Source organism: Delphinus delphis, chromosome 3 (genome assembly GCF_949987515.2).
Source record: "Delphinus delphis chromosome 3, mDelDel1.2, whole genome shotgun sequence".
Lineage (NCBI taxonomy): Eukaryota > Metazoa > Chordata > Mammalia > Artiodactyla > Delphinidae > Delphinus > Delphinus delphis.
Window position 1 is genome coordinate 139472003 of NC_082685.1, and position 20669 is coordinate 139492671.

The 20669-nt window shown below is 42.9% G+C and overlaps 1 protein-coding gene and 1 long non-coding RNA gene across 2 annotated transcripts in view; one reads left to right on the forward strand and one right to left on the reverse strand.

Moving 5' to 3' along the window:
• Positions 1–1870: 1870 nt before the first annotated feature.
• Positions 1871–15756, reverse strand: PTGER4 (prostaglandin E receptor 4). The gene is made up of 3 exons (XM_060009552.1): positions 15678–15756; positions 14309–15224; positions 1871–4091 (listed from the first exon to the last, which is right to left on the reverse strand). The coding sequence occupies exons 2-3, from the start codon at positions 15176–15178 to the stop codon at positions 3501–3503; spliced, it is 1461 nt and encodes a 486-aa protein (XP_059865535.1). The 5' UTR covers positions 15179–15224; positions 15678–15756; the 3' UTR covers positions 1871–3500.
• Positions 15757–15783: 27 nt separating this feature from the next.
• LOC132422476 (uncharacterized) overlaps positions 15784–20669 on the forward strand; it is a 216235-nt gene continuing 211349 nt past the window's right edge. Inside the window, exons 1-2 of the long non-coding RNA XR_011246431.1 lie at positions 15784–15899; positions 16578–16748. This is a non-coding gene — a long non-coding RNA (uncharacterized lncRNA). The remainder of the gene's footprint in view (positions 15900–16577; positions 16749–20669) is intronic.

A 20669-nucleotide genomic window follows, 5' to 3' on the forward strand; every position in this document is an offset into this window, starting at 1 on the left:
TATCTTGGACCTTCAACCTCCAGGACTGTGAGAAAATAAATTTCTGTTGTTGAAGACAACCAGTCTATGGTACTTTGTTATGGCAGCCCTAGCAAACTAATACAGACATATTATCCAATTTAAAAATGCACAAATGATTTGAATGGGCATTTCTCCAGAGAAGATATACAAATGGCCAGTATGCATACGAAAAGATTCTCAACATTGGGACTTCCCTGGTGGTACAGTGGTTAAGAATCCGCCTGCCAGTGCAGGGGACACAGGTTTGAGCCCTGGTCTGGGAAGATCCCACATGCCACAGAGCAACTAAACCCATGCGCCACAACTAGTGAGCCTGTGCTCTAGAGCCCGTGAGCCACAACTACTGAGCCCACATGCCACAACTACTGAAACCCGTGCACCTAGAGCCTGTGCTCCGCAACAAGAGAAACCACCACAATGAGAAGCCCACGTGCAGCAACGGAGACCCAACGCAGCCAAAAATAAATTAATTTAAAAAATATATATATATATAAAATTACCATTTAAAAAAATTATAAAAAAGATTCTCAACATCATTTGTCACTAGGGAAATGCAAATCAAAACCACAGTGAGACACCACTTCATACCCATTAGGATGACCGTAATAATTTAAAAAGACAATAACATGTATTGATGAGGATGTGAAGAACTTGAAACGCTTGTACGTTGCTGGTGGGAATGTAAAATGGTGCAGTCACTTGGAAAAACATTTGGCAGTTCCTCAAAAAGTTAAATATATACTTAATAAATGACCCAGCAGTTTCACTCCCAGGTATATAGAGAATTGAAAACAATATGTTCCCACAAATACTTGTACACAACTGTGGCTATCAGCGGTATTAATAACAGCCAAATAATGGGATCAACCCAAATGCTCATCAACTGATGCATGGATAAACAAAATGTGGTATATTCACACAATGAAATATTATTCAGCCATAAATCAGGAATGAAGTACTGATTCATGCTGCAACATGGATGAACTTTGAAAATATTATGCAGACAGTAAAGGCCACATATTGTATGATTACATTTATGTCCAGAATGGGCAAATCCATAGAGATACAGTGGTTGCCAGGGTCTAGGGGGAAAGGTGAATTGGGAGTGACTGCAAATGGGTATGTGGTTTCTTTTGGGGATGATGAATATGTTCTGGAATTAGGAGTAATGGTTGCACTCTATGAATATGCTACAATACTTTACAAGGCAAATTTTATTATATGTGTTTTATTCCAATTAAAAAAAAGAATAAGCCAGAATCAGCATTCCGGGTGGTGAACCTGAAGTAAAGGATGAGTGAGATTATGCCTTGACTACTAGTAATGCTGACTTCTGAATGAGGCTTTGTTTTTCCTCCGTGAACATGGGTGATGAATATATATATTCATTTATACGTAAATTTAGATGTTGTCTCATTGTCCATATACATGGAAGAAAAACAAAAGCTTCTCTCACAGGTAAAATATTCTCTGAAAACATTGTTTCCTATTCATTGGTTAGCACGGTAAAGTAGAAAGAGCCAGATCTCCTTTTCCCTCAGCCGGAAATCACTAAGCCATCAGGACTGTGAAGATGACAGTCTAGCTTTTCTGATATCATCCAAAAATCTCTCTAAAAAAAAAATCGCAAAAAAAAAAATCATAACCTCACTCCTGGGGATTGCTACTCAGTGTGTTCTAATACTGGCAGCATCAGCATCACCTAGGATATACCCCAGACCTACTGAATCAGAAACTTCGTGTTTTCACAAGACTTGCAGATGACTGTGATGCATTGTAAGCTTGAAAAGCACTGATCTAGAGAATTAACAAGTAGGAAGGGTCACAAGTTTATGCTAATTTTTTAATATTAAATATTTGGATACTTCACATGTAGCAAGTTAAGCATAATACTGTCTCCCGTACTATCCATACAGACTGGTAATTTTGAGTACACTTCGCACCCAGATCTTGGTTTCTAAATGCCCGTCTTCACTAAGTGGATCCAAGGCTCTGTGCTATTCTTGTAACTTTACCTTCGACATTATTTTAAAATAAAAAATTTTAAATATTTCAATTAAAAAAGATGAAAGATGACCTGAAACAAACACACAAAAATCACACAAGTTTTCCAAAACTGATGATATGGAACTCAGACTGAGTGTATTTATTTATTATAATCTCCAAAATAATTTCAGTTGGTACAACTGCTTAAAACCACATCACTATCAGGCTCAATTTAATTACAACCAAGCAATTCACAAAAACACTTTAAGCAACAAAACATGCTTAATATTTCTTTGAGAAAGTCCTTCAAATATGTGTACAGCATTACTGGGCGTTAACACAAAACTTTTAAAAGATGACCTTACATGCCCAATTTCTGTACCCCTTCTGTTGTGACATCTGTGAAAGGCTAATTTAACCAATCCTTCCACGCCTCCAAGTAAAGCCCTTCATGGTGCAATCTGCCTTTCTCTTAAATTTTAAAGAATATTCTAGATCATTCCTTAGGAAAGTAAAACTATGCACAATTCTGGGGGGGAAACAAGCTGCTTAGACTTTTTATTTTTATATTATACACTTCAATTATGGGTTACTTATTAAACACTTTTTAAAATTTATGTTACATTTTAAAAAGTACCAGCTAGAGAAGACAGAAGTACAAAATATTTATCAGCATATTAGTTTCTCCTGAAATCACAGTTTTCTGGATAAATGCATGCAGCATCACTAAACGTTTTTTACTATGTATTACACATAGCTTAGAAAGAACTTTAATATTTTGGCCTGTAATTTTCGTGTCTTCAATAGTATTTTGCTTTATTCCTTTAATAGTGCTAAACTCTTTCTTTTAAAAATTTATCTTTTTTATAGATACGACTCTCACTGTGCATTTTCAACACCATAGCCTGAACTTGGTTATGAAAAATATCTAACATCTGCAACTTCAGCTGGTTATACTAGGGGAGAGGGGTTACCATAATTTTATTATACCTTGTATTAACAATAAACCTTCTCACAGAGAAGACGATACTTTAAATACTTTAAATCATATTTACAACAATAAAATTCACATTTCATGCTTTAGTGAGACACGTAAATCATCCATAAGATAGTCCTCCTAGTTTATTGGAATAGAGCCCTTCTGTACCTGGCCTTCTGCTGTGTGCCAGATATAAAGCTCTTGATGTTATGAAAATAGCAAACTTATGCCATCCTCCTATCAAGTAGAAAAACTGAGGGTACATCTTCCCAGCCATCAAGTTGTAACCGAAATCCTGTATCATAGCGAGATGGCAACCAATGTGCTTCAGACCTCGGGACCCATAGGAATCAACTTGATTGTTTGAAAAGTGCCCAAAAGCCAGGATATTCTCTAATGTGCATTGTAGAATGAAGAGGGCCCTTCTGAGCACGGCTAAACAGTTCATTTATGTGTCTATTGCACAGGATCTTAGAAGCTTCCAGAAATAGTGCTGTATTTCTTTCCTTCACTACTATATACATTTTTCTGATAAGTTCAGTGTTTCATTGGGAAATGTGACTTGCAGGGAGCTCCCCTTTGGGGCAGGTCCAGCCCTGCCACTCCCACCAACCTCGTCCACCAGTAAGACACTCTCCGAGTCCTGCCCCTGTGAGGAGTCTGAGGTTTCTGATATTCGCAGAGTCCTAAGTGATGTGCTGTCTGTTTGGGTCAGGCCCATGCCAGGCACACCCGGAAGCAAATTCCTGCCTCCAAGGCTATTTTCACTGAGGTCTGGCATGTAAAGGAGGGTCTGAGACGTGCTGCTGACCTCCTTCAGCTCCCGGGAGAAAAAGGAGCGAGAGTGGCTGGACATGGCAGAGGATGTCCTTCTACTGTCTGAGCAGTGCTGCCCCGAACGCTCTCTGCGCGAACCCCCGATGCGGCAGAAGAGGCATTTGATCTTCTCTATCGCTTTACTGAGCACTGTCTTCCGCAGGAGGATGTATATCCAGGGATCCAGGATGGGGTTCACAGCAGCAATTCGGATGGCCTGCAAATCTGGGTTTTTGCTGATCACTCGCTCCAAATTTGGCTGATATAACTGGTTGACGAACACCCGCACCTGTGTAAATGAGATGCCCACATTTTAGTGGTTATCATTAAGCAACTGGGAGAAACATTTTTATGCAACGTCTAACTTAGTAACATTAGGTAGCTGCCCTCTTTTCTGTTAATAAGTGCCAGGAAAAGAGCAGCATACACAATTAGCTTCAGAAGAACCACCGATTAACATTTATGTTTCAAGTCAGTGTAACTTTAGTATATTTGTAACTACCTTATGAATATCTTCCCAAGATCAAAGAGGGTATAAAAGAATGTAATGTGTGTACAGGTAACATATGCATGAGGTTCCCTGGAGAAGAATTTTATTAACTTCATTTCTGTGAGTGCTTTCAAGTTTTTGTAATTCTAATGAAGTATCTTTTTTTCCCCAATAGGCACTCATTTCCTTTATGCCAGTTGGCTTTGTATATATTTAAATGAAACTTATTTTGGAAGTCAGCTAATCATCTAATCACAGAAAAGCCCAGAAATTTATTTTAGGATCTAGAAAGAATAGCCTGGAAACTTTTAAACCAATATCTGAATCTAGTATCATCTAGAATGACCAGAGAATAGTTTTTATTTTCTCTATATGAATCTGTGCCCCGGTTATAATAATCATCTAGTGTTATCAACTCTTCCTTCAAAAATCTTTTCTATAAGCTAACTATATGTCAATAAATAAATAAATACAATAAATGAAAAGAAGAAAAAAAGAAAACCTTTCCCCTTTTTTCCCTCTAACTGCATTCCTCACCTGGGTAACTGTATCAACCACCAAACTAGCTTTCCCACCTCCGATTTCTGTTCTTTCCAATCCATCCTCCAAACTACCACCAGGAGGTTATTTTTAAAATGCAGATCTGATTATGCTACTTGGCTGCTAAGCCTTCACTGGCTCCCTGCTGCCTGGGAACTATAGTTTTGCTCAACAACTGCCACTCAGGGAATCCATCCCTCCTTTGTGTCTCTGGAGCATTTGAGCCAGTAAACAGCCAAGAGCACTCTGGACAGCCCAACAGGGATGACAACTCATTCTAGTGCAGTTTGAGCTATTCAAGGGAAGGGGCACGCTGCCAGCCCAGCACAGGCCGGGATGGCATGAATGAAGTAAACACAAGGAGACCCTAACAACCTTTTTGCTGTTGTGGAGTCTTATTTTTGACAGTTAAACGTTTTTGCTCTTACCGTAATCACTTATTTACTCATATTCTTTCCTGCATTTAATCATTTAATAGTAAGCCTTTATCGTGTGTTAGGCGTTGTGATGGGTTCTGGGCACAAAAAGTTGCATTAAAGACCCAACAACACTTGAAGGCAGAGAGTAACCTCCAGCGTGCAAAGCAGGAAGGTAGATCAACTATTGCTGGGGATAAATGATGAGAAGCATTTACAGGGGCCACAGCTAACCCAGACCTGGAGGGGAGGGCATCAGAAGATGCTTCCTGTGGGAGAGGAGCTTGGACTGAGTTTTGATGGATGAGTGGGAGTTTGCTGAATTTAGAAGGAAGGACATAGCATTTTATTTTATTTATTTTTGGCTGCGTTGGGTCTCCGTTGCTGCGCACGGGCTTTCTCTAGTTGCAGCAAGCAGGAGCTACTCTTCCGCTGCGGTGCGCAGGCTTCTCGTTGTGGTGGCTTCTCTTGTTGCGGAGCACGGGCTCTAGGCGCGCCCGCTTCAGTAGTTGTGGCACATGGGCTCAGTAGTTGTGGCTCGCATGCTCTAGAGCACAGGCTCAGTAGTTGTGGCGCATGGGCTTAGTTGCTCTGTGGCATGTGGGATCTTCCTGGACCAGGGCTCGAACCCATGTCCCCTGCATTGGCAGGCGGATTCTCAGCCACTGCACCACCAGGGAAGCCCAGACATTGCATATAGAATTACTCTATTTAAAATGCCAAGTCATGGAAGAATGAAATGATATGCCAACTTCTGGGAACTTCAGATGACTCAATGAAAAGAGTATGAATTTGTATAAACTGAAGGAAGACTATCATTTTATTCCTTAGAGGTAAAAGCACTTGTTAGTTTTTACTCTTTTTAAAAAATTGAAGTATAGCTGATGTACAATGTTATGTAAATTACAGGTGTACAATACAGTGATTCACAATTTTTAAAGGTTATACTCCATTTATAGTTATTATACAATATTGGCTGTATTCCCTGTGTTGTACAATATATTCTTGTACCTTATTTAATACCTAATAGCTTGTACCTCTTAATCCCCTACCCCTTTGTTGCCCCTCCCCCTTCCCTCTCCCCACTAGTAACCACTAGTTTGTTCTCTATATCTGTGAGTCTGCTTCAAAAAAGTACTTGTTAAATGTACACTTTCACATTTACTCCTGAAGAGCAGATCTTAGAAGTTCTCATCATAGGAAAAACGTCTTGTAATTATGTGTGGGGATAGATGTTAATTAGACTTATTGTGGTGATTATTTTGTAAGATTTAAAAATATTGAATCCTTATTCTGTGCACCTGAAACAAATATATATCAATTATATCTCAATAAATAAATATATGTGTGTGTGTGTATATATATATAAATTCAAAAAAACCCCAGAATTTTTCTCTTAAAGGATGATGATGATGATGATGTCTGGGTCTTACTTTTAATTCCACCAGGATCCTTTATATAAAAATCTCATTGTAATTCATATAAAAATAGTGGTTTTAAGATAACTGCCGTCTGTCTTTAGTAATTATTTGATAATTATTATTGCCTTCAGTAATTATTTAAGGTTAGGGAGAAGTAAGAAGTGAGTCTCACAGCCAAGGAGGATGCATTAAAAACCATAAAAAGAAGAAAGAACTCATAAAAACATAGCTGGAGCCATTTAATTAGGGACAAATATCTCTAACTTTAATAAGAGTTGATGACATTGCCACTTTGCCATACAGTATAATAATTAATGTTCATGGTGTATGAGTCACTAAGAAAGAATAGGGATATTTTAGAGATTTATAACAAATTGGATAAAAGTGTCTAAAATGTGTAAATAAATTTCATTAATCTGCAAAACTCAACTTATATGAAACTTATTTCTAGATGATGCTATAGATCAGTGAGGTGTAACTGCATTTCTGTTTCTTCCTACACTGGAGTTTAGACCTCAATCAACCACAGGCTTATAATCCTTTATCAAGAAGTTGTTATTGTTTTGTTATTCATTTGTTTTGTTTTGTTTTTGGTTGTAAAACCTGAACTGACTAGACCATGAAGTGATTTATAATTTTATTTATTCTACTTAATGTGAATATTCCTATGTTTTGCTCCAGAGGTCCTGTTCCAGTTCTGATGGGGATATTACATTTTATACATTTATACATTTAGTATATTACTAAATTACTCTTCTAAAAGCCAAGAAGTTCTGAATTTAAAACACATCTGGTGCTAAATGTTTTGAATAAGCAATAGCAGTCCTGCAAATCTCATAGAATAATGCGGTCACATGGCTCTAAGATGAAATTATTACCTTGATCTCTGGAAGACAGCTAAATAAAAACTGAACTAGAATGAACAGCAGTATATGATGACTACTCTTAAAATATTAGAAACCATGTTTGGTTAAATACTATCAAGACAAAGGATGACTGATTTTCTATCCTTTCAAAAACCAGTGAAACAAAGCATCTTGGTTTCGTCCCACCATACTCTTTATTGAGGTTCTCAGCTGCGCCTGGGCATCGAGATTCCCTCAGGTCTACGGACCTTTTCTCAGATGAAGTGTTACAGAAACCTGGACGTTTTGAGAATCTTATTTAGATCCCCCACCCTGTTGGTGGGCGATTTTGGTCTGGGGCTCAGGTCTCCAGATGACTTCCATGTTGCTTTTTCTGCTTTAAGGCCGGCTGGCCTTCTGTTTAAGAATTATTTCCTGACAAGGGAATTATTGGTAAAAAGCATGAGATCTATATTTTACTCTCACACAGTAGGTTCCTAAGGGTAAAAGAAAGGATAGATTTAAATCTGTTAGTATCAGGCCCTCCCTGGTGTATAGTAGCCTCCAGTGAAAAATCTAAGGCAGGATTTGTGCGAATTTGAGACTTCCAACCTCTAGGTGGCAGTGTTGCTCCACTTGGGAGTTTGTGGTCCCACAGGCCGCTTAAGAAGCGTTTTGCAGGCTTCCCTTCCCGCAGTGGTTGAGAATCTGCCTGCCAATGCAAGGGAACACAGGGGTTCGAGCCCTGGTCTGGGAAGATCACACATGCCGTGGAGCAACTAGGCCCGTGAGCCACAACTACTGAGCCTGCGCGTCTGGAGCCTGTGCTCCGCAACAAGAGAGGCCGCGATAGTGAGAGGCCTGCGCACCTTGATGAAGAGTGGCCCCTGCTTGCTGCAACTAGAGAAAGCCCTCGCACAGAAACGAAGACCCAACACAGCCAAAAACAAATAAATTAATTTAAAGAAAAAGAAGTATTTTGCCCAGCCACCTCCAAGACCCTCTTTCAGAACAGAATCTTGGTTAATTCTAAACTTTGCATTTCTCAAATTTTTTTTTTCAAATTTTTAACATAGAAATGTTTTGTTGCCAGTTGTTTCTCCCACCGCTTCCTTACTACTGAAAGGAGGAAGAATTTTGAACAGCTGAAATGGATATAGAAGGAATGAAATTTGTAGCTATTTAAGGGAATGTAATATTAGGAGTTACCATTCAATTTTTAAATTCCCATGACCTTTCAGAAAAGTCAGAGTGCTGTAAAAAAAAATTAATAATGGACGAGACGAGAGGCAAGGAAAGAATCATCTTTGTGGCTCATTTCATATTCAGCAGTAATTAATTCTGACTACTGTTAAGGGAATGAAAGAGCCTTATTTCAGAGTTCCGTGGTGGGGGGGCCGGTGCTTACAATTAATACAAGCTACTGAACCTGGTCATTTAATGTCTTCTCAGGAAAGGAGACCTCACGGGGTAGCATAAACGTGAGTTTGAAAAGCAACATTCCAAATTCGGGTAAAAACATTCTCAAAAGTTGGTCAAATCATTGGAAAAAAATCAAGATGAAAGAGTTTTCCTTTGCAGCATGTTCTCAATGGAGACTGACTTTAAGCAGAGAAAAAGAAGGCAAAAAAGGACAAAATGCCCACGTACTTCATAAGGTTTGAAAAAAACACAGCCATCTCTGCCTCACTTTAAAGGCTACTTGATTTGCTCTGCTGAAAAGGGGGAAACCCCAGATTAAGATGGGACCATCCACAGCAGGACTTCAGTGTCATGTAGGGAGGGGAAAGCACTTTTCTGCAATTCTTGTCCAATGGGCTCTTGTTACACAAATAAACATGTTCAGGCAGTTTTCAGTTTTGGAAGAGTGTGCTGCTGAGAAAACTGAACCTCTGAGTCGGAGGTGGGCGGGGGAACACCTTAAAAGAATTCACCGAATACAAACAACACATACAGTCTCTTGCAATTTTAAAAGTTAGTCTACTTTTCAGTAGCTGCAGATTTGCGCCTATGGCCTCTTGTTAAAATTGGCATACACGACAATATTCTAAACTTCTCAAAGATGACTAGACATTAGGATTCAGGAGCATTGGAACATAACTTGGAGAAAAGATGATAAATTCAAAATTAGATGTGATGACAGGAAAGCTATAAGGGAGGCTACATGTTGTAAAGATAAATGCTGGCCCTGCTCCATAAAGAATTTATGAGCAAATTATGAAAGGGCTTAGTACAAGTATGTGGAGGCTTGGCCACTGTGGAATATACCAATAATTTTTAAACCACAGCTTAGAGGTAGCTTTGGGGTATATAGTTAATGACACTGTATCAAAAACACACACTTCCTGTTTAAGAATTAACTTGTTGGTGGGGAATGTCTAATTGAAAAAGAATGTTGAAATTTTGATTAGACTGATTTGGTAGTTGACTGTCGAGGTAGAAATGTTTTCCAACAAATGACAAGAACCTGTAACTGGATTTGTGTGCGTGTGCTCCTTGTTCTGTTCTGAGCACATACAAGGAGTGCTCTGTGTGTGCTCGGTTATCTAACTGCCCTGTGAAGAGTCCAAAATTGACACAGCTGTTACTAGAAATGCTTACCTTTTTTTTTTTTAATTTAGTGACAAAAAATATCTCTAAGTAAAGGAGAGTGGAGAGAGTGCTTGGCTGTGTGGTGGAGTGAGAGCTCTGTTCTCCTTCCCTCTGCCTCACTAACTGGCCATTTTAACTGCAGGCGAATTGCCTCGTCTCTATAGGTCAGGTCTGTACATTGAAAATTTATTTCTGCAGTGTTTGTTTTTTTAAACTCTAACTTTCAACATTCTAATAGGAACCTGCAAGAATCACTTCAGCTCTGGGGGAAAAATATCTTATTAGCAGATGTTCCATAACCAAGCCTTGATAGGTCAGCACAGCATGGCGAAAGGAACATTAGACTAGGACTCACCCACAGCCACCCAGGAAGTAGCATGATATAAGTCTTCATCTGCAGTTGAGGAATCCTAGAGCTTTTTTTAAGACTCAGATGAGATGCCGGGAAAACACCTTACTTTTACGTGCTGCTTTGCAGTCTTCAAGGTACTTACTACTGCTGGGTCTGCAATTTTATGTTATGGCTAAAAATCTGCTTTGGGGCATTGCTATTTTTTAATTTAGCCAAATATATTTGAAAACAATAATCAGATCCTTCAGGTTCTGCTGTAATCGTGCCTGGATTTATGGTATTCCTCGTGTACCTCTAGATGTGATTTTTACGCATCTGAAACCCCATCAGTTGTTTTAAGATTCCAATTTCAGTCTGCCTACAGTAAACAAAAATCTACACAGCTTTCCTCTGCTCTAATAAACCTTTACTGATCAGATGCGGATGAAGTCTTTATGCAGACAACTAGTTTATAGTAAGGAAACAAATAAACACTCACAGGAAGCTATTTTCCTGAAGACCTAAGTTTCACCTGTCCCAGGCAGAAGATGAATCAAATTGGCCATTCTGCCCTTAACAGAGATGAATGCTTGCTACTTCAAAGTAAGAAGAAAATAAAAGAAACGAGTAAGCAATAAATACTGCCATGGCTTGCCTGTGCATGGGGGGAAAATGCCTTTTCAAATCCTACAGTGTAACTGTTTAGCCCTGAGGCAAAAGATTGGATTATAATCATTATCGTAACATTAGTAACTGCAAAATTAGGCACCAGACGTTGATCCAGCTGCAGCATTTAACACCAGGACCTTAGGAGGCTGTCTCACATATTTCTAAAGAATTCAATCCCTTTTATTATCTTAAGCATAGATTCTTTCATTTCTTTAGCTTCTCTTGTATTTTAAAAACCAGAGCCTGGTTATAAATAGAATAGACAAAATGACAACCGCCGCCTTCCCACAGAACCTTGTCATGTAATGTTCCCTGTCCATTGTATTTACATCTTTTCTGTTCATTGTTTATGACTCGCTTTAGAAAATTTTGCAACTTCAGCACAGTTCCTTATATATCCACAACTAATTTTCCAACCTTTCTCAAATTTCCATTCCAAGTTCTATTTATGCAACATATATATTTTGGATAACAAATTAAAATTTACTTTTGATCCTAAATTCAATACCAACTGCCCTCTAAGAGCCACTGTAGTTTTTCCTTCCCTGGTGTCCAAAAGATAAAAAATGTGGGTCCTTTGCAGTGACTGCTTGTTTTCCTTATATGTTGTGAGTCACGCTTTGCTAAACTGCACATAAACTGTATTTGCTCTATTATTTCCAAAGCATTTTAAATGTTTTGAAGGGTTTGATTTGCCTCAGATAGGATTAGTGACCAACTTTATTTGATAAAGTTAAAAGAGATGCTTCATTAGTTTCCTTGGAACTGAAGATAGATCTGACTATTTTAAATGTCAAAGTTCAGAAACTTTCAACTTAAATTACAATATGAATAAGAGAAACATGAAAAACAAGAAAGTTGTAAAAATAACCCAAGGAAGGTTACAGTTGTGGATGTTTCCCTTTTAATTCTTTCAGTAATTGCTAAACTGTGGCTGGGTGAGTAGTACAATGACACCGTTCTTATCATTAATTTACAATTAAATTGATTCTGAAATTAGATTTTAGTGGCCAAAACTAAAGGCTAAAAACTGAAGCTGCCATTACTTGTACGATTCCTTATTCCTTACAAAGGTATGTCCATGTGATTACTTCTCAGCTGAGCCATTGTCAATTTTCAGGGTAAAATGACTTAATATCTACTACTTGATACTGACTTTATATAGAGTATAGTCCTTGTTAGTTAAAATGGGGTTAATTTGCAAACCACAAATACAGCTCCTATAATTTCTTGCCTCTTACTTCTCAAATAATGTCAAAGGCTTTGTGATAAATGGCCCTGCACCATTGGGTCAGATCTGCTATTTCAGCTCATAAGAGGCTTGAAGAAAACAATTCATCTGTGACTGTGCGGTAATCAACAGCTTCACATGCTTATCTCCAACCAAAACACATTTTAAAAGTATGTGCATGTCGCTAAGCTTCTGGCTCTAATTTGTCAGTTCCTTCAAGTGCATGTTCTGCAAACAACAACAACTCACTTGGGCATTTACTGTTCTGTAAAACATAACACAGAGGCCACAGAAGGAAGCCCCAGCAGGAGCAGAGCTGTTTCTTCCAAAATCTCACTTTATTCTGAGTTGCCATTACAGACAGTAAAATATATTTATGTGGCTCGATCAATTCTGTAAATTATACTGGGTCCTGCAATGGTTTAAAGGCCCTTCTGGCCAATTATATTTACTTCTGTTTATACAAATTGGAAAGAAGCTACTGTATGCTGGCTCTCAGCCACTTCGAAGTTCCTTCCATTTACAGTCAATTTTACGAGAGATATAATATTTTTATATTAAAGATCCCCCGAACGGCATTAATAAGGGAAAAGAAGGAATAATAAGCTGTTACATTTATTTTCTTTTGCTCCCAGTCAGCATAAAAAAAAACCCAAACTTTTTTGAGTTGATAGTTTAGAATTTCCAGGAATGAGGTGTTTTGAGAGATGGAAAAACTCAGAACTAGTTGCTTTCAAGAGAAACTCTAGATACAGTCGTATGTGCATCTGCCCATGGGTTTCTAGTGCAAACAGAGGAGAACTAGGTAGGCTTTCAACCTTCCTGCTTATGACATTTTAAAACACTTTGAAAGTTAATCCAAAGGCAATTTAAAAGAAGGTGGTGTCCTGAAAATAAAGTGTACCAAAACTCAAATACACGCACTGCTGCGAAGGCCAACATTACAAGCGTTCTCGGAGGGAGACATGACGTAATAGAAGAGAGGCAGGGTTTGGAGTCAGAAGGGTCTGAGGTTCATTTCAAGCTGCACGGCTTTGGCTTGGCAATAAATAAGATGGCCATCTCTAAAACCCCATTTCTCTAGAAAGGCACTGTACCTCTCACAGCTGATGATTCGAATTCAATACCCCATGTACATCAGCCTGCCCTTAATATGCCCCCTGAGAAACCTTGCTTTCCTGGCCCCTAGAGAGAATGACGGAACCCGAGTCTGGACCATGCCTGTGTAGGGCCGCATGTGCACTGCGATGTGCTTCTCACCATGGTAAAGAGCAGGGAGTTCAGCTTGATAGACTAGCTCTGCTGGATTATTTTAAGCAAGTCACTCCCTGTGTAAAGTGAAGGAGTTAGACTAGACCAAAATGCATCCAATGTCCCTTCTAGCTCTAAAATTCTACATAAGCTACCAAAAAACCCGACATAAATAAAAACCCCACTATTGTAAGGAGTGTACACCAAAGAGATCACCACCTGATGTTTCGGATTCTGCCCTAGACAGTGCAGAGGACGGGGCTAAGTCACACTACAACGGTTTCCCCTCCGCATCTGACAGAGTGCGGCGGGTGTTCCCGGAAGGCTGAAGACCAGTGTCAGGCATCAAGGGGTAGGGGCTGTCCCGAGAGAGTGAGAGAGTGAGAGAGAGAGAGAGAGAGAGAGAGAGAGAGAGAGAGAGAGCGAGCGAGCGAGCGAGAGATTGAGAGTGAGAGAGAGAGAGAGAGAGAGAGAGAGAGAACCCGGGTTTCGGGGAAGGAAACGGCGATGTAGGGGAAAGGCACCTGCTGCATCTCTTTAGCGACGGGGCCTAAAAAGAGTTCGGGGCTGCTCTGAGAAGCAGACCGTGCAGATCCAGCCCCTACCTGGAGGAGACGCGTTGGTGGCCGAGGAATGAGAGGAAGAGGAGGGAGCGGGAGATGGAGGAGGGAGGTGGATGCAGGAAAAGGGCCGAGTGGAGCCCTGGCCCCAGCCACTCACCACAAGCGGGATGGAGCAGATCAGCACCACTAGGGAGGTGGCGATGAGTAAGATGACCATCTGGATCTCGGCGCCCGCGATGCGGCGGAAGCTCCGGCGGCGGCGAAAGTCGCTGAGGCGCGGCAGGGCGGGCGAGGCGGCGGCCGAGGAGCCCCGGCAGGCGGCCTGGACCACGGCGGCGGTCGCGTGGTGCTGCTCGGTGCCCAGCGAGGTGCGGCGCATGAACTGACGGTGCATGCGGAGCAGCGCGCCGCACACGAGCACGTTGCAGAGCACGGTGGCGAGAATGAGGAAGGAACTGAAGCCCGCGTACATGTAGGAGAAGGCGGCGTGCGCCGTCACATTGGTGGTCCAGTCGATGAAGCACCAGGTGTCCGGGTACTGCAGCCGCGAGCTGCCCAGGCCCATGTTGGGCAGCGCGCAGAAGAGCACGTTGGACGCGTAGACCGCGAAGAGCGTGAGGCCCGCCAGCCGCTTGTCCACGTAGTGGCTGTAGAAGTAGGCGTGGTTGATGGCCAGGTAGCGCTCGATACTCATGGCACAGATGATGCTGAGCCCCGACAGGCCGAAGAAGAGCAGGATGAAGGTGCTGTACTCGCACAGCGCGGGGCCCCCGGGCCACTGGCCCTTCATGTACGTGGCGATGGTCACCGGGCTCACCAGCAACGTGCCCAGCAGGTCGGTGACCGCCAGCCCGCATACCAATGTGTAGAAAGTCGTCTCCTTTTGCTCTTTGCGCGACTTGCACAGCACCACGATGGCCACCAGGTTGCCCACCACCCCGAATATGAACATAACCGCCGGGATGGTCACTGGGCTGTTCAGTCGGTCGGAGGCCAGGGCGGATGCATTGCTTCCAGGGGTGGCCATGGTGGTGGCCGGCGGTACACTGCCTTGGAGCGCGAGGCTGGGTCTGCTGTTGGTAGGAGAGAGACAAAGACGCGGTGAGCGGAAATTACCACTTGCAAAAAGGTGTCAGACCCGCGCCCAAGAGACAATATGCTGATGAGACCAGGGGAGCAACTCGATCCTACTTTGTGGATTGTAGCCACTTACCAACTGCGGCTACCGAAATCTCCAGGCTCCGGATACGTCCTGCCAGCAGCACCACTCTACTGGCATTAATATTTATACGTTAGTACTGCCATTCTCTCCTCCTCCAAGCCAACTCATCCACTGCCAAGATGAACAAGACTTATCTCAAGGGAAAAGTGTTTTGCTCGTTTTCCCGACAGATTCTGAGTCAATAAAAGTCTCACTGAAACCAGGTTACGGAAGATAATTTGGAGAGCGCGCTCTTCCCTCCCTGGCTCGGCTCAAGGGGCGCCCGCCCACCGCTCTCTGCCCAGTGCCTCCAACCCTATCTCACCTGTGGTAGCCGCGGAGGTGGCAGCCACGTAAGCCCCCAGGGTCAAGCCTCGGATATCCTGGACACGCCTTCACCCTGCCCTCAGCCTTGCCCCGCTCAGTGTGGAGCTTACCAAGCCTTTGCCTTCTCAGAGCCTGCTCTCGGTGGCTGCCAATTTTCCGGTACAGGGGTCAGAGCGGTCAGCTTTCAAAAACTTGGAGAACCAGAAGGACAGCGAAATGGGTCAGTGAAGCCTGATCTTGGATTTTTTTTTCTTTCTCCTTTCCTTCGTTTCTTCAGACGATCCAAGCTTTGCGAAGCCCGCGGGTCTCGTCCGCGGACGGACGGCGCTCAGGTGTACTGCCGCGCGCGCAGGTGGCACCGAGCCTCGATCCCCGGCTCGGGCCGCCTTCCTTCCCAGCCCAAGGCAGCGCGGGCGGCTACCGGGGCTGGCGGCTGCAGCTGAGGCCGCTTTTGGCGCCCTGGGGGCGGCTTGAGGTCCACTCGGCCTGAGGCTCTGACCTGGGGCCGTTCATCTTCCTCTCGCGCTGCCTGTTTGGAGCTCCGCTCTTGCCCTTCCAGCCTCTGTACAAACTTTTCTCCTGCTTCAAGTTTCCCTGGCGGAGGCGGGGCCACACTGTGCGCGGCCCGGGCGCCCATTGGCCAGACCGGGAGGGGGCGGGGCGCGTGCTAGCTCCTCTGCGCGGCGAGGAAGCTCCGCGGGCTGGAGGGAGGGGCTCCGGGCTGCGCGGATCCCACCGCGCCTCGGGGGGCGGCTCCCTGCAGCTTTCCCGCCCTCCAACGAGGTAGGGGAGGGGGTGTTGGAGACTTGGTCCTCTCGCCTCAGGCAGGTGGTGCGGAGAAGCAGTGGTCCGCGGGAACCCTGGGGAAGCCCCAGTGCTCTTCTGTGCACCCTCTTAGGTACTCTGAAGTCGGCATCCAGCGGGGCCAGCTCTGAAACCGGCATCTCTTCTTCCTCACTGCCTCCCGCTCCAAGTGGGCTGTTTCTCGCACCTACTTCACGCGGGTCGCAACATCTGGGTGCTGGGAAGGGAGGTCAGCGGCTTAGGACTCTACTTTGGAACGCCCGAGGTGTGTGTGTGCGCGCGTGCGCGCGTGGCCCGGGGAGGAGAAATAGGGTGTGTGCGCGCGTGACCCCGGGTCAGCAGTAGGGTGCGCGCGACGGTTGTGGTGGGTGGATGGGCGGGTGGGCGCCAGGCATGGGCGGGGAAACAACGAAGAATCCATCTTCTCACCATGAAAGAAGTTAGTTGGCCCAGGCCGTGGGCTGCTCTCGGTAGGGCAGTCCCAGGCAAAAATTAGGAGCCGGGACAGCAACCGCTCCCGGCGCAGGTGGCAGAGCCCTGCGGCTGCGGAGAGGTGGCGCGCGGTCCCCCAGGGGAGGGGTAGTGAGGGGGAAGGGCTGCCTGTCTAACCGCGGAGGGCTTTCTCCTCCTCCGGGGAACTCCGCCTGGCGACAATGGTTAGACTGAGCTTCGTGTCTTGGCCCTGTTACGTTCGTGTTTAGATACCTTCACCACGAATCCTTGGAAAGGCTGATGCAGAGTGAGACTGGGATTTGAAAGTAAAGGAATCAACTCTAACCCTGGTCAACTCTTGGAAAAGCCCAATTGCTCTACCTTTTTACTTTGAATTACACTATAATTTCTTCTGTGATGGGAACAGTCTTTTTGACGACGCGTTATTCACTTCTTTCTATTCTACCTCCTGAAGTAAGAACTGAAAACTAAAAAAAGTGGTTGTAAAACTTTATGGCATAATTATAACTGCTTCACCATTTTTTTTTTTTTAAACCATGAAGTGAGATTGTGTGAGCCTTCACAATTTCAGTTCCTAAGAAAACCTCTTTCCAGGGGTTGTATACATGCATTTTAACTATTGCATCTCCTCACAGGGTAGGTAAATAACTTGATTCTTCTTACGATGAGCAGGTACTTATGCCTTAAATATTATTTCATGAATGAACAAACCTAAGAATTTATCTGGTTCTCCAGTTATTCTCAAATGACACAGTAACAAATAATAGGAGAAACAAAAGAGGGCATTTCAGATTTCAACTAATTACAGGACATATTAGAATTGTATTTACACATTTTGTGTAAGGCACCATGTGGATATATTGATACATCATTCTGTTGTTTGTATTGTTTCCTCATGAATATCAGGGATTCAGAAAGAAAAACACATTTGTTACCCAGTATAAAATAATTGATGGCTATTTGTCAGTTTCTCGGAGTCTTAATCATCACTATAACCACTCCTGTTGTCTGTGCTTCCCATGAGTAGTAAGCTCTAGGATTGTGTCAGCACTGAAATCAAATCAACACTAGAAAAAGGAAACTGCACCTTCTAACCCCCAGTCTTCTCTGACCACATTGTATCACTATTACCCTGTCAGGTGGTTGTCAGTCACAATATGAAGACGAAGTGGGAAGTTCCACTTATAATCAATCACTTTCTGCTAATAAAAATTTTTTTCCAGTTCTCTTTCCACTTGAAGTTCCTAAAATGGAGAACAATTAGGATTAGTACTTGTCAACTTTTCACGATGAAAAGTATATTAAATGTAAAAATTGAGGCACACTGTTGTTAAAATTGAGGCACACAGGTGTTAGCGTGTCGTTGATAAACTGGGCTTGTAATCAATAGAGCTGTGTTTCTTACTAGTCCTTTACATTTTATTTCCACAGTAGCTTAGGAAAATGAAAATAAATAAGAATCCAGAATACAAGACTAAAAAAATGTAGGTTTACCTGCAACTTCTTTTGGTGCATGATTCTTAAAACTTAAGTTTAGCCTTCAGAAGTAGAAGTTGAAGATTTGGGAAACAAATAATTATTTTATTTTCTTAACTTGAAAAGCTGAGACAGTGTAGTTCAGTTTCCCTCACACTCTGCCAGGAATCTACATTGCACAAGGAAATGAAGAATCGCCTTGATTATGTGGACAATTCTTTTCACTGTTTGTATATTTTAATGAAAAGATTTTTTTTCTAAGCACTGTTTGCTATCCTCCCTTGCATTGCTGCCTCAGTCCCTATTTCTCTGCACTGGAAGCCCCTAGTTCAGTTCTTTAGAACTGTCATTAAATCCTCTCTGAAGGTTTGCACTAGTCTAAGAATGGCCTGACTGATCAGTTTGATTGCGCTCTGCTAGCTAATTACTTGACTACTCTTTTAAGTAAATGCCATAAGGGGGGAGCTCGTTTAAAAGCACAGTCTGCTTGCAGGGTACCAACCATGTTCCCTTTGGTTGAATCTTCCTTGGGTCAAAGGAATGGGCAACAAAGGGGCTAATTCCTGGAAGGAAGGCAGCAGGATGAATCAGATCTGGCCTGGATCCCCTACTAAGCCGAAGTTGGCCACATCTTAGAGCGTTTCTAAAGCGCTAACATTCACGTAGCAGAGCCTGTGCAAACTGTGTTTGCTCTCTGTCATTCTGGACAGGCCATTACGGATATTCAAAACAGTGAAAAAAGCATCTGTCTGGTACAAATAACACAGTGCCTTTGGATACATCTGCCTTCTACACCCTCACCCAGTTGGTTCAGTAGATTAGAAGCATGGCATTAACCTGACCTTGGCCATGAAAAGAGGTCCACGGTTGTGGTTGTGGTCCTAAGGACTGCCCTCCCTTTTTAGTGGTGCATTTCAAATATGCACCTAATTATTTTCATTTTATAAGCGTAAATTTTGTGCTGAGTCTAGTGCTTGGAGCTGTTACATGTGTCAGTACTGTGATTAACTCCCCAGCGTCTTCATGTGGGGATAAATTACTGCTGTGGAGGCTGGTGGCCACCAAGTGACAGCCTCAGGCTGCCTTCTTCTCCGACAGTTAACACTCCTCAACGGCATGGCTTTCTACCCTTTTATTCTTCCCCTGTTTTTTCTCCAGACAAATATTTCCACTGCATTCCCATTGTGAACTGGACTAATGGACAAAGAAAGGAGATTACTTACCTAGTGTTCCTCATTTTTGAAGATACAGGTGGAGAGATAAAGCCTTATGAGTCCAGGCATCTCTTCTACAGGAAGATGGACATTCTGATTATATTTTAGTTTCTTCTCACACCCCCGGAATTGCTGTATTTTTTAGCACTTCAGAAAATAACACAGGGACTCCCTGGTTTAATCATCAACACCAGCGTCATCTGTAGCTTGTTGGCTGCTTTCCACAGAGCTTTCCCAGTTGCACTCGCATGTGTTCTTATTAGCAACCCCCGAGGATGTTAGGTAGGTGTGATGGAGACTCATGTTTCACCAAATGCTGTTTGCATTTCTGCTTTAACACATAGCTGGATGGTGTGTCCCAGACTTCTTGTGGTCAGGTAAAGCCCGTGTGACTGTATTCTGGCCAGTGGAAAACGGGAGGATGTGATATGTGCCACTTCCAAGCCTGGTCCCTAAAAGACCCTGATCCTCTGTGCTCTCTGTCTTCCCTTTTCTGCCAACAAGATGCAAGGCCCTGGTGTATGGCAGAACCACTAGATAGAAGTTGACCGGGTCTCTGAATGCCTGCATGGAGTAGGGACCTCATTCCAATCCCAGCGACCTTCAGTGGACAATGAAGTGCAAGAGAAATAATCCAGTGAGATTTGAGGGACCGATTGTTTGGGCAGTTAGCTTATACTGACTAATACAGTATAATTGGAATCATCTGTCTTCAGTAATGAGCTTGTGGGCACAGAAAAGCTATGTGACTTACTCAAAGGCACAAAAATTAGTGAGGCCAGCTGAAATTTACCCAGTGCTTAGTCAGTGAGGCACTGTGCTGAATGATTTATGCATATATCATTTAATGCTCACAAGAAACCCATGAGGGGGGTACTACACTTAGTAGGCCCAGTTTACAGATGAGCAAACTGATATTTGGTTAAGGAATGTGGAGTCTTTCTTAAAAGACTACACAGCATCTGGGGATGGTGGTGTGAAGGGTCCCACATTGTAAGTGGCTGCTGGTTGAGGCATCCTTACCATCTTGGTTAGGCGTGACC

Coding starts and splice junctions, on each gene's coding strand:
- PTGER4 (XM_060009552.1), bottom strand. CDS start 15,178: ATGGCCACCCCTGGAAGCAATGCATCCGCCCTGGCCTCCGACCGACTG. Junction 4,092..14,308: donor TCTGCTCCATCCCGCTTGTG/GTGAGTGGCTGG, acceptor TCATTTACACAG/GTGCGGGTGTTCGTCAACCA.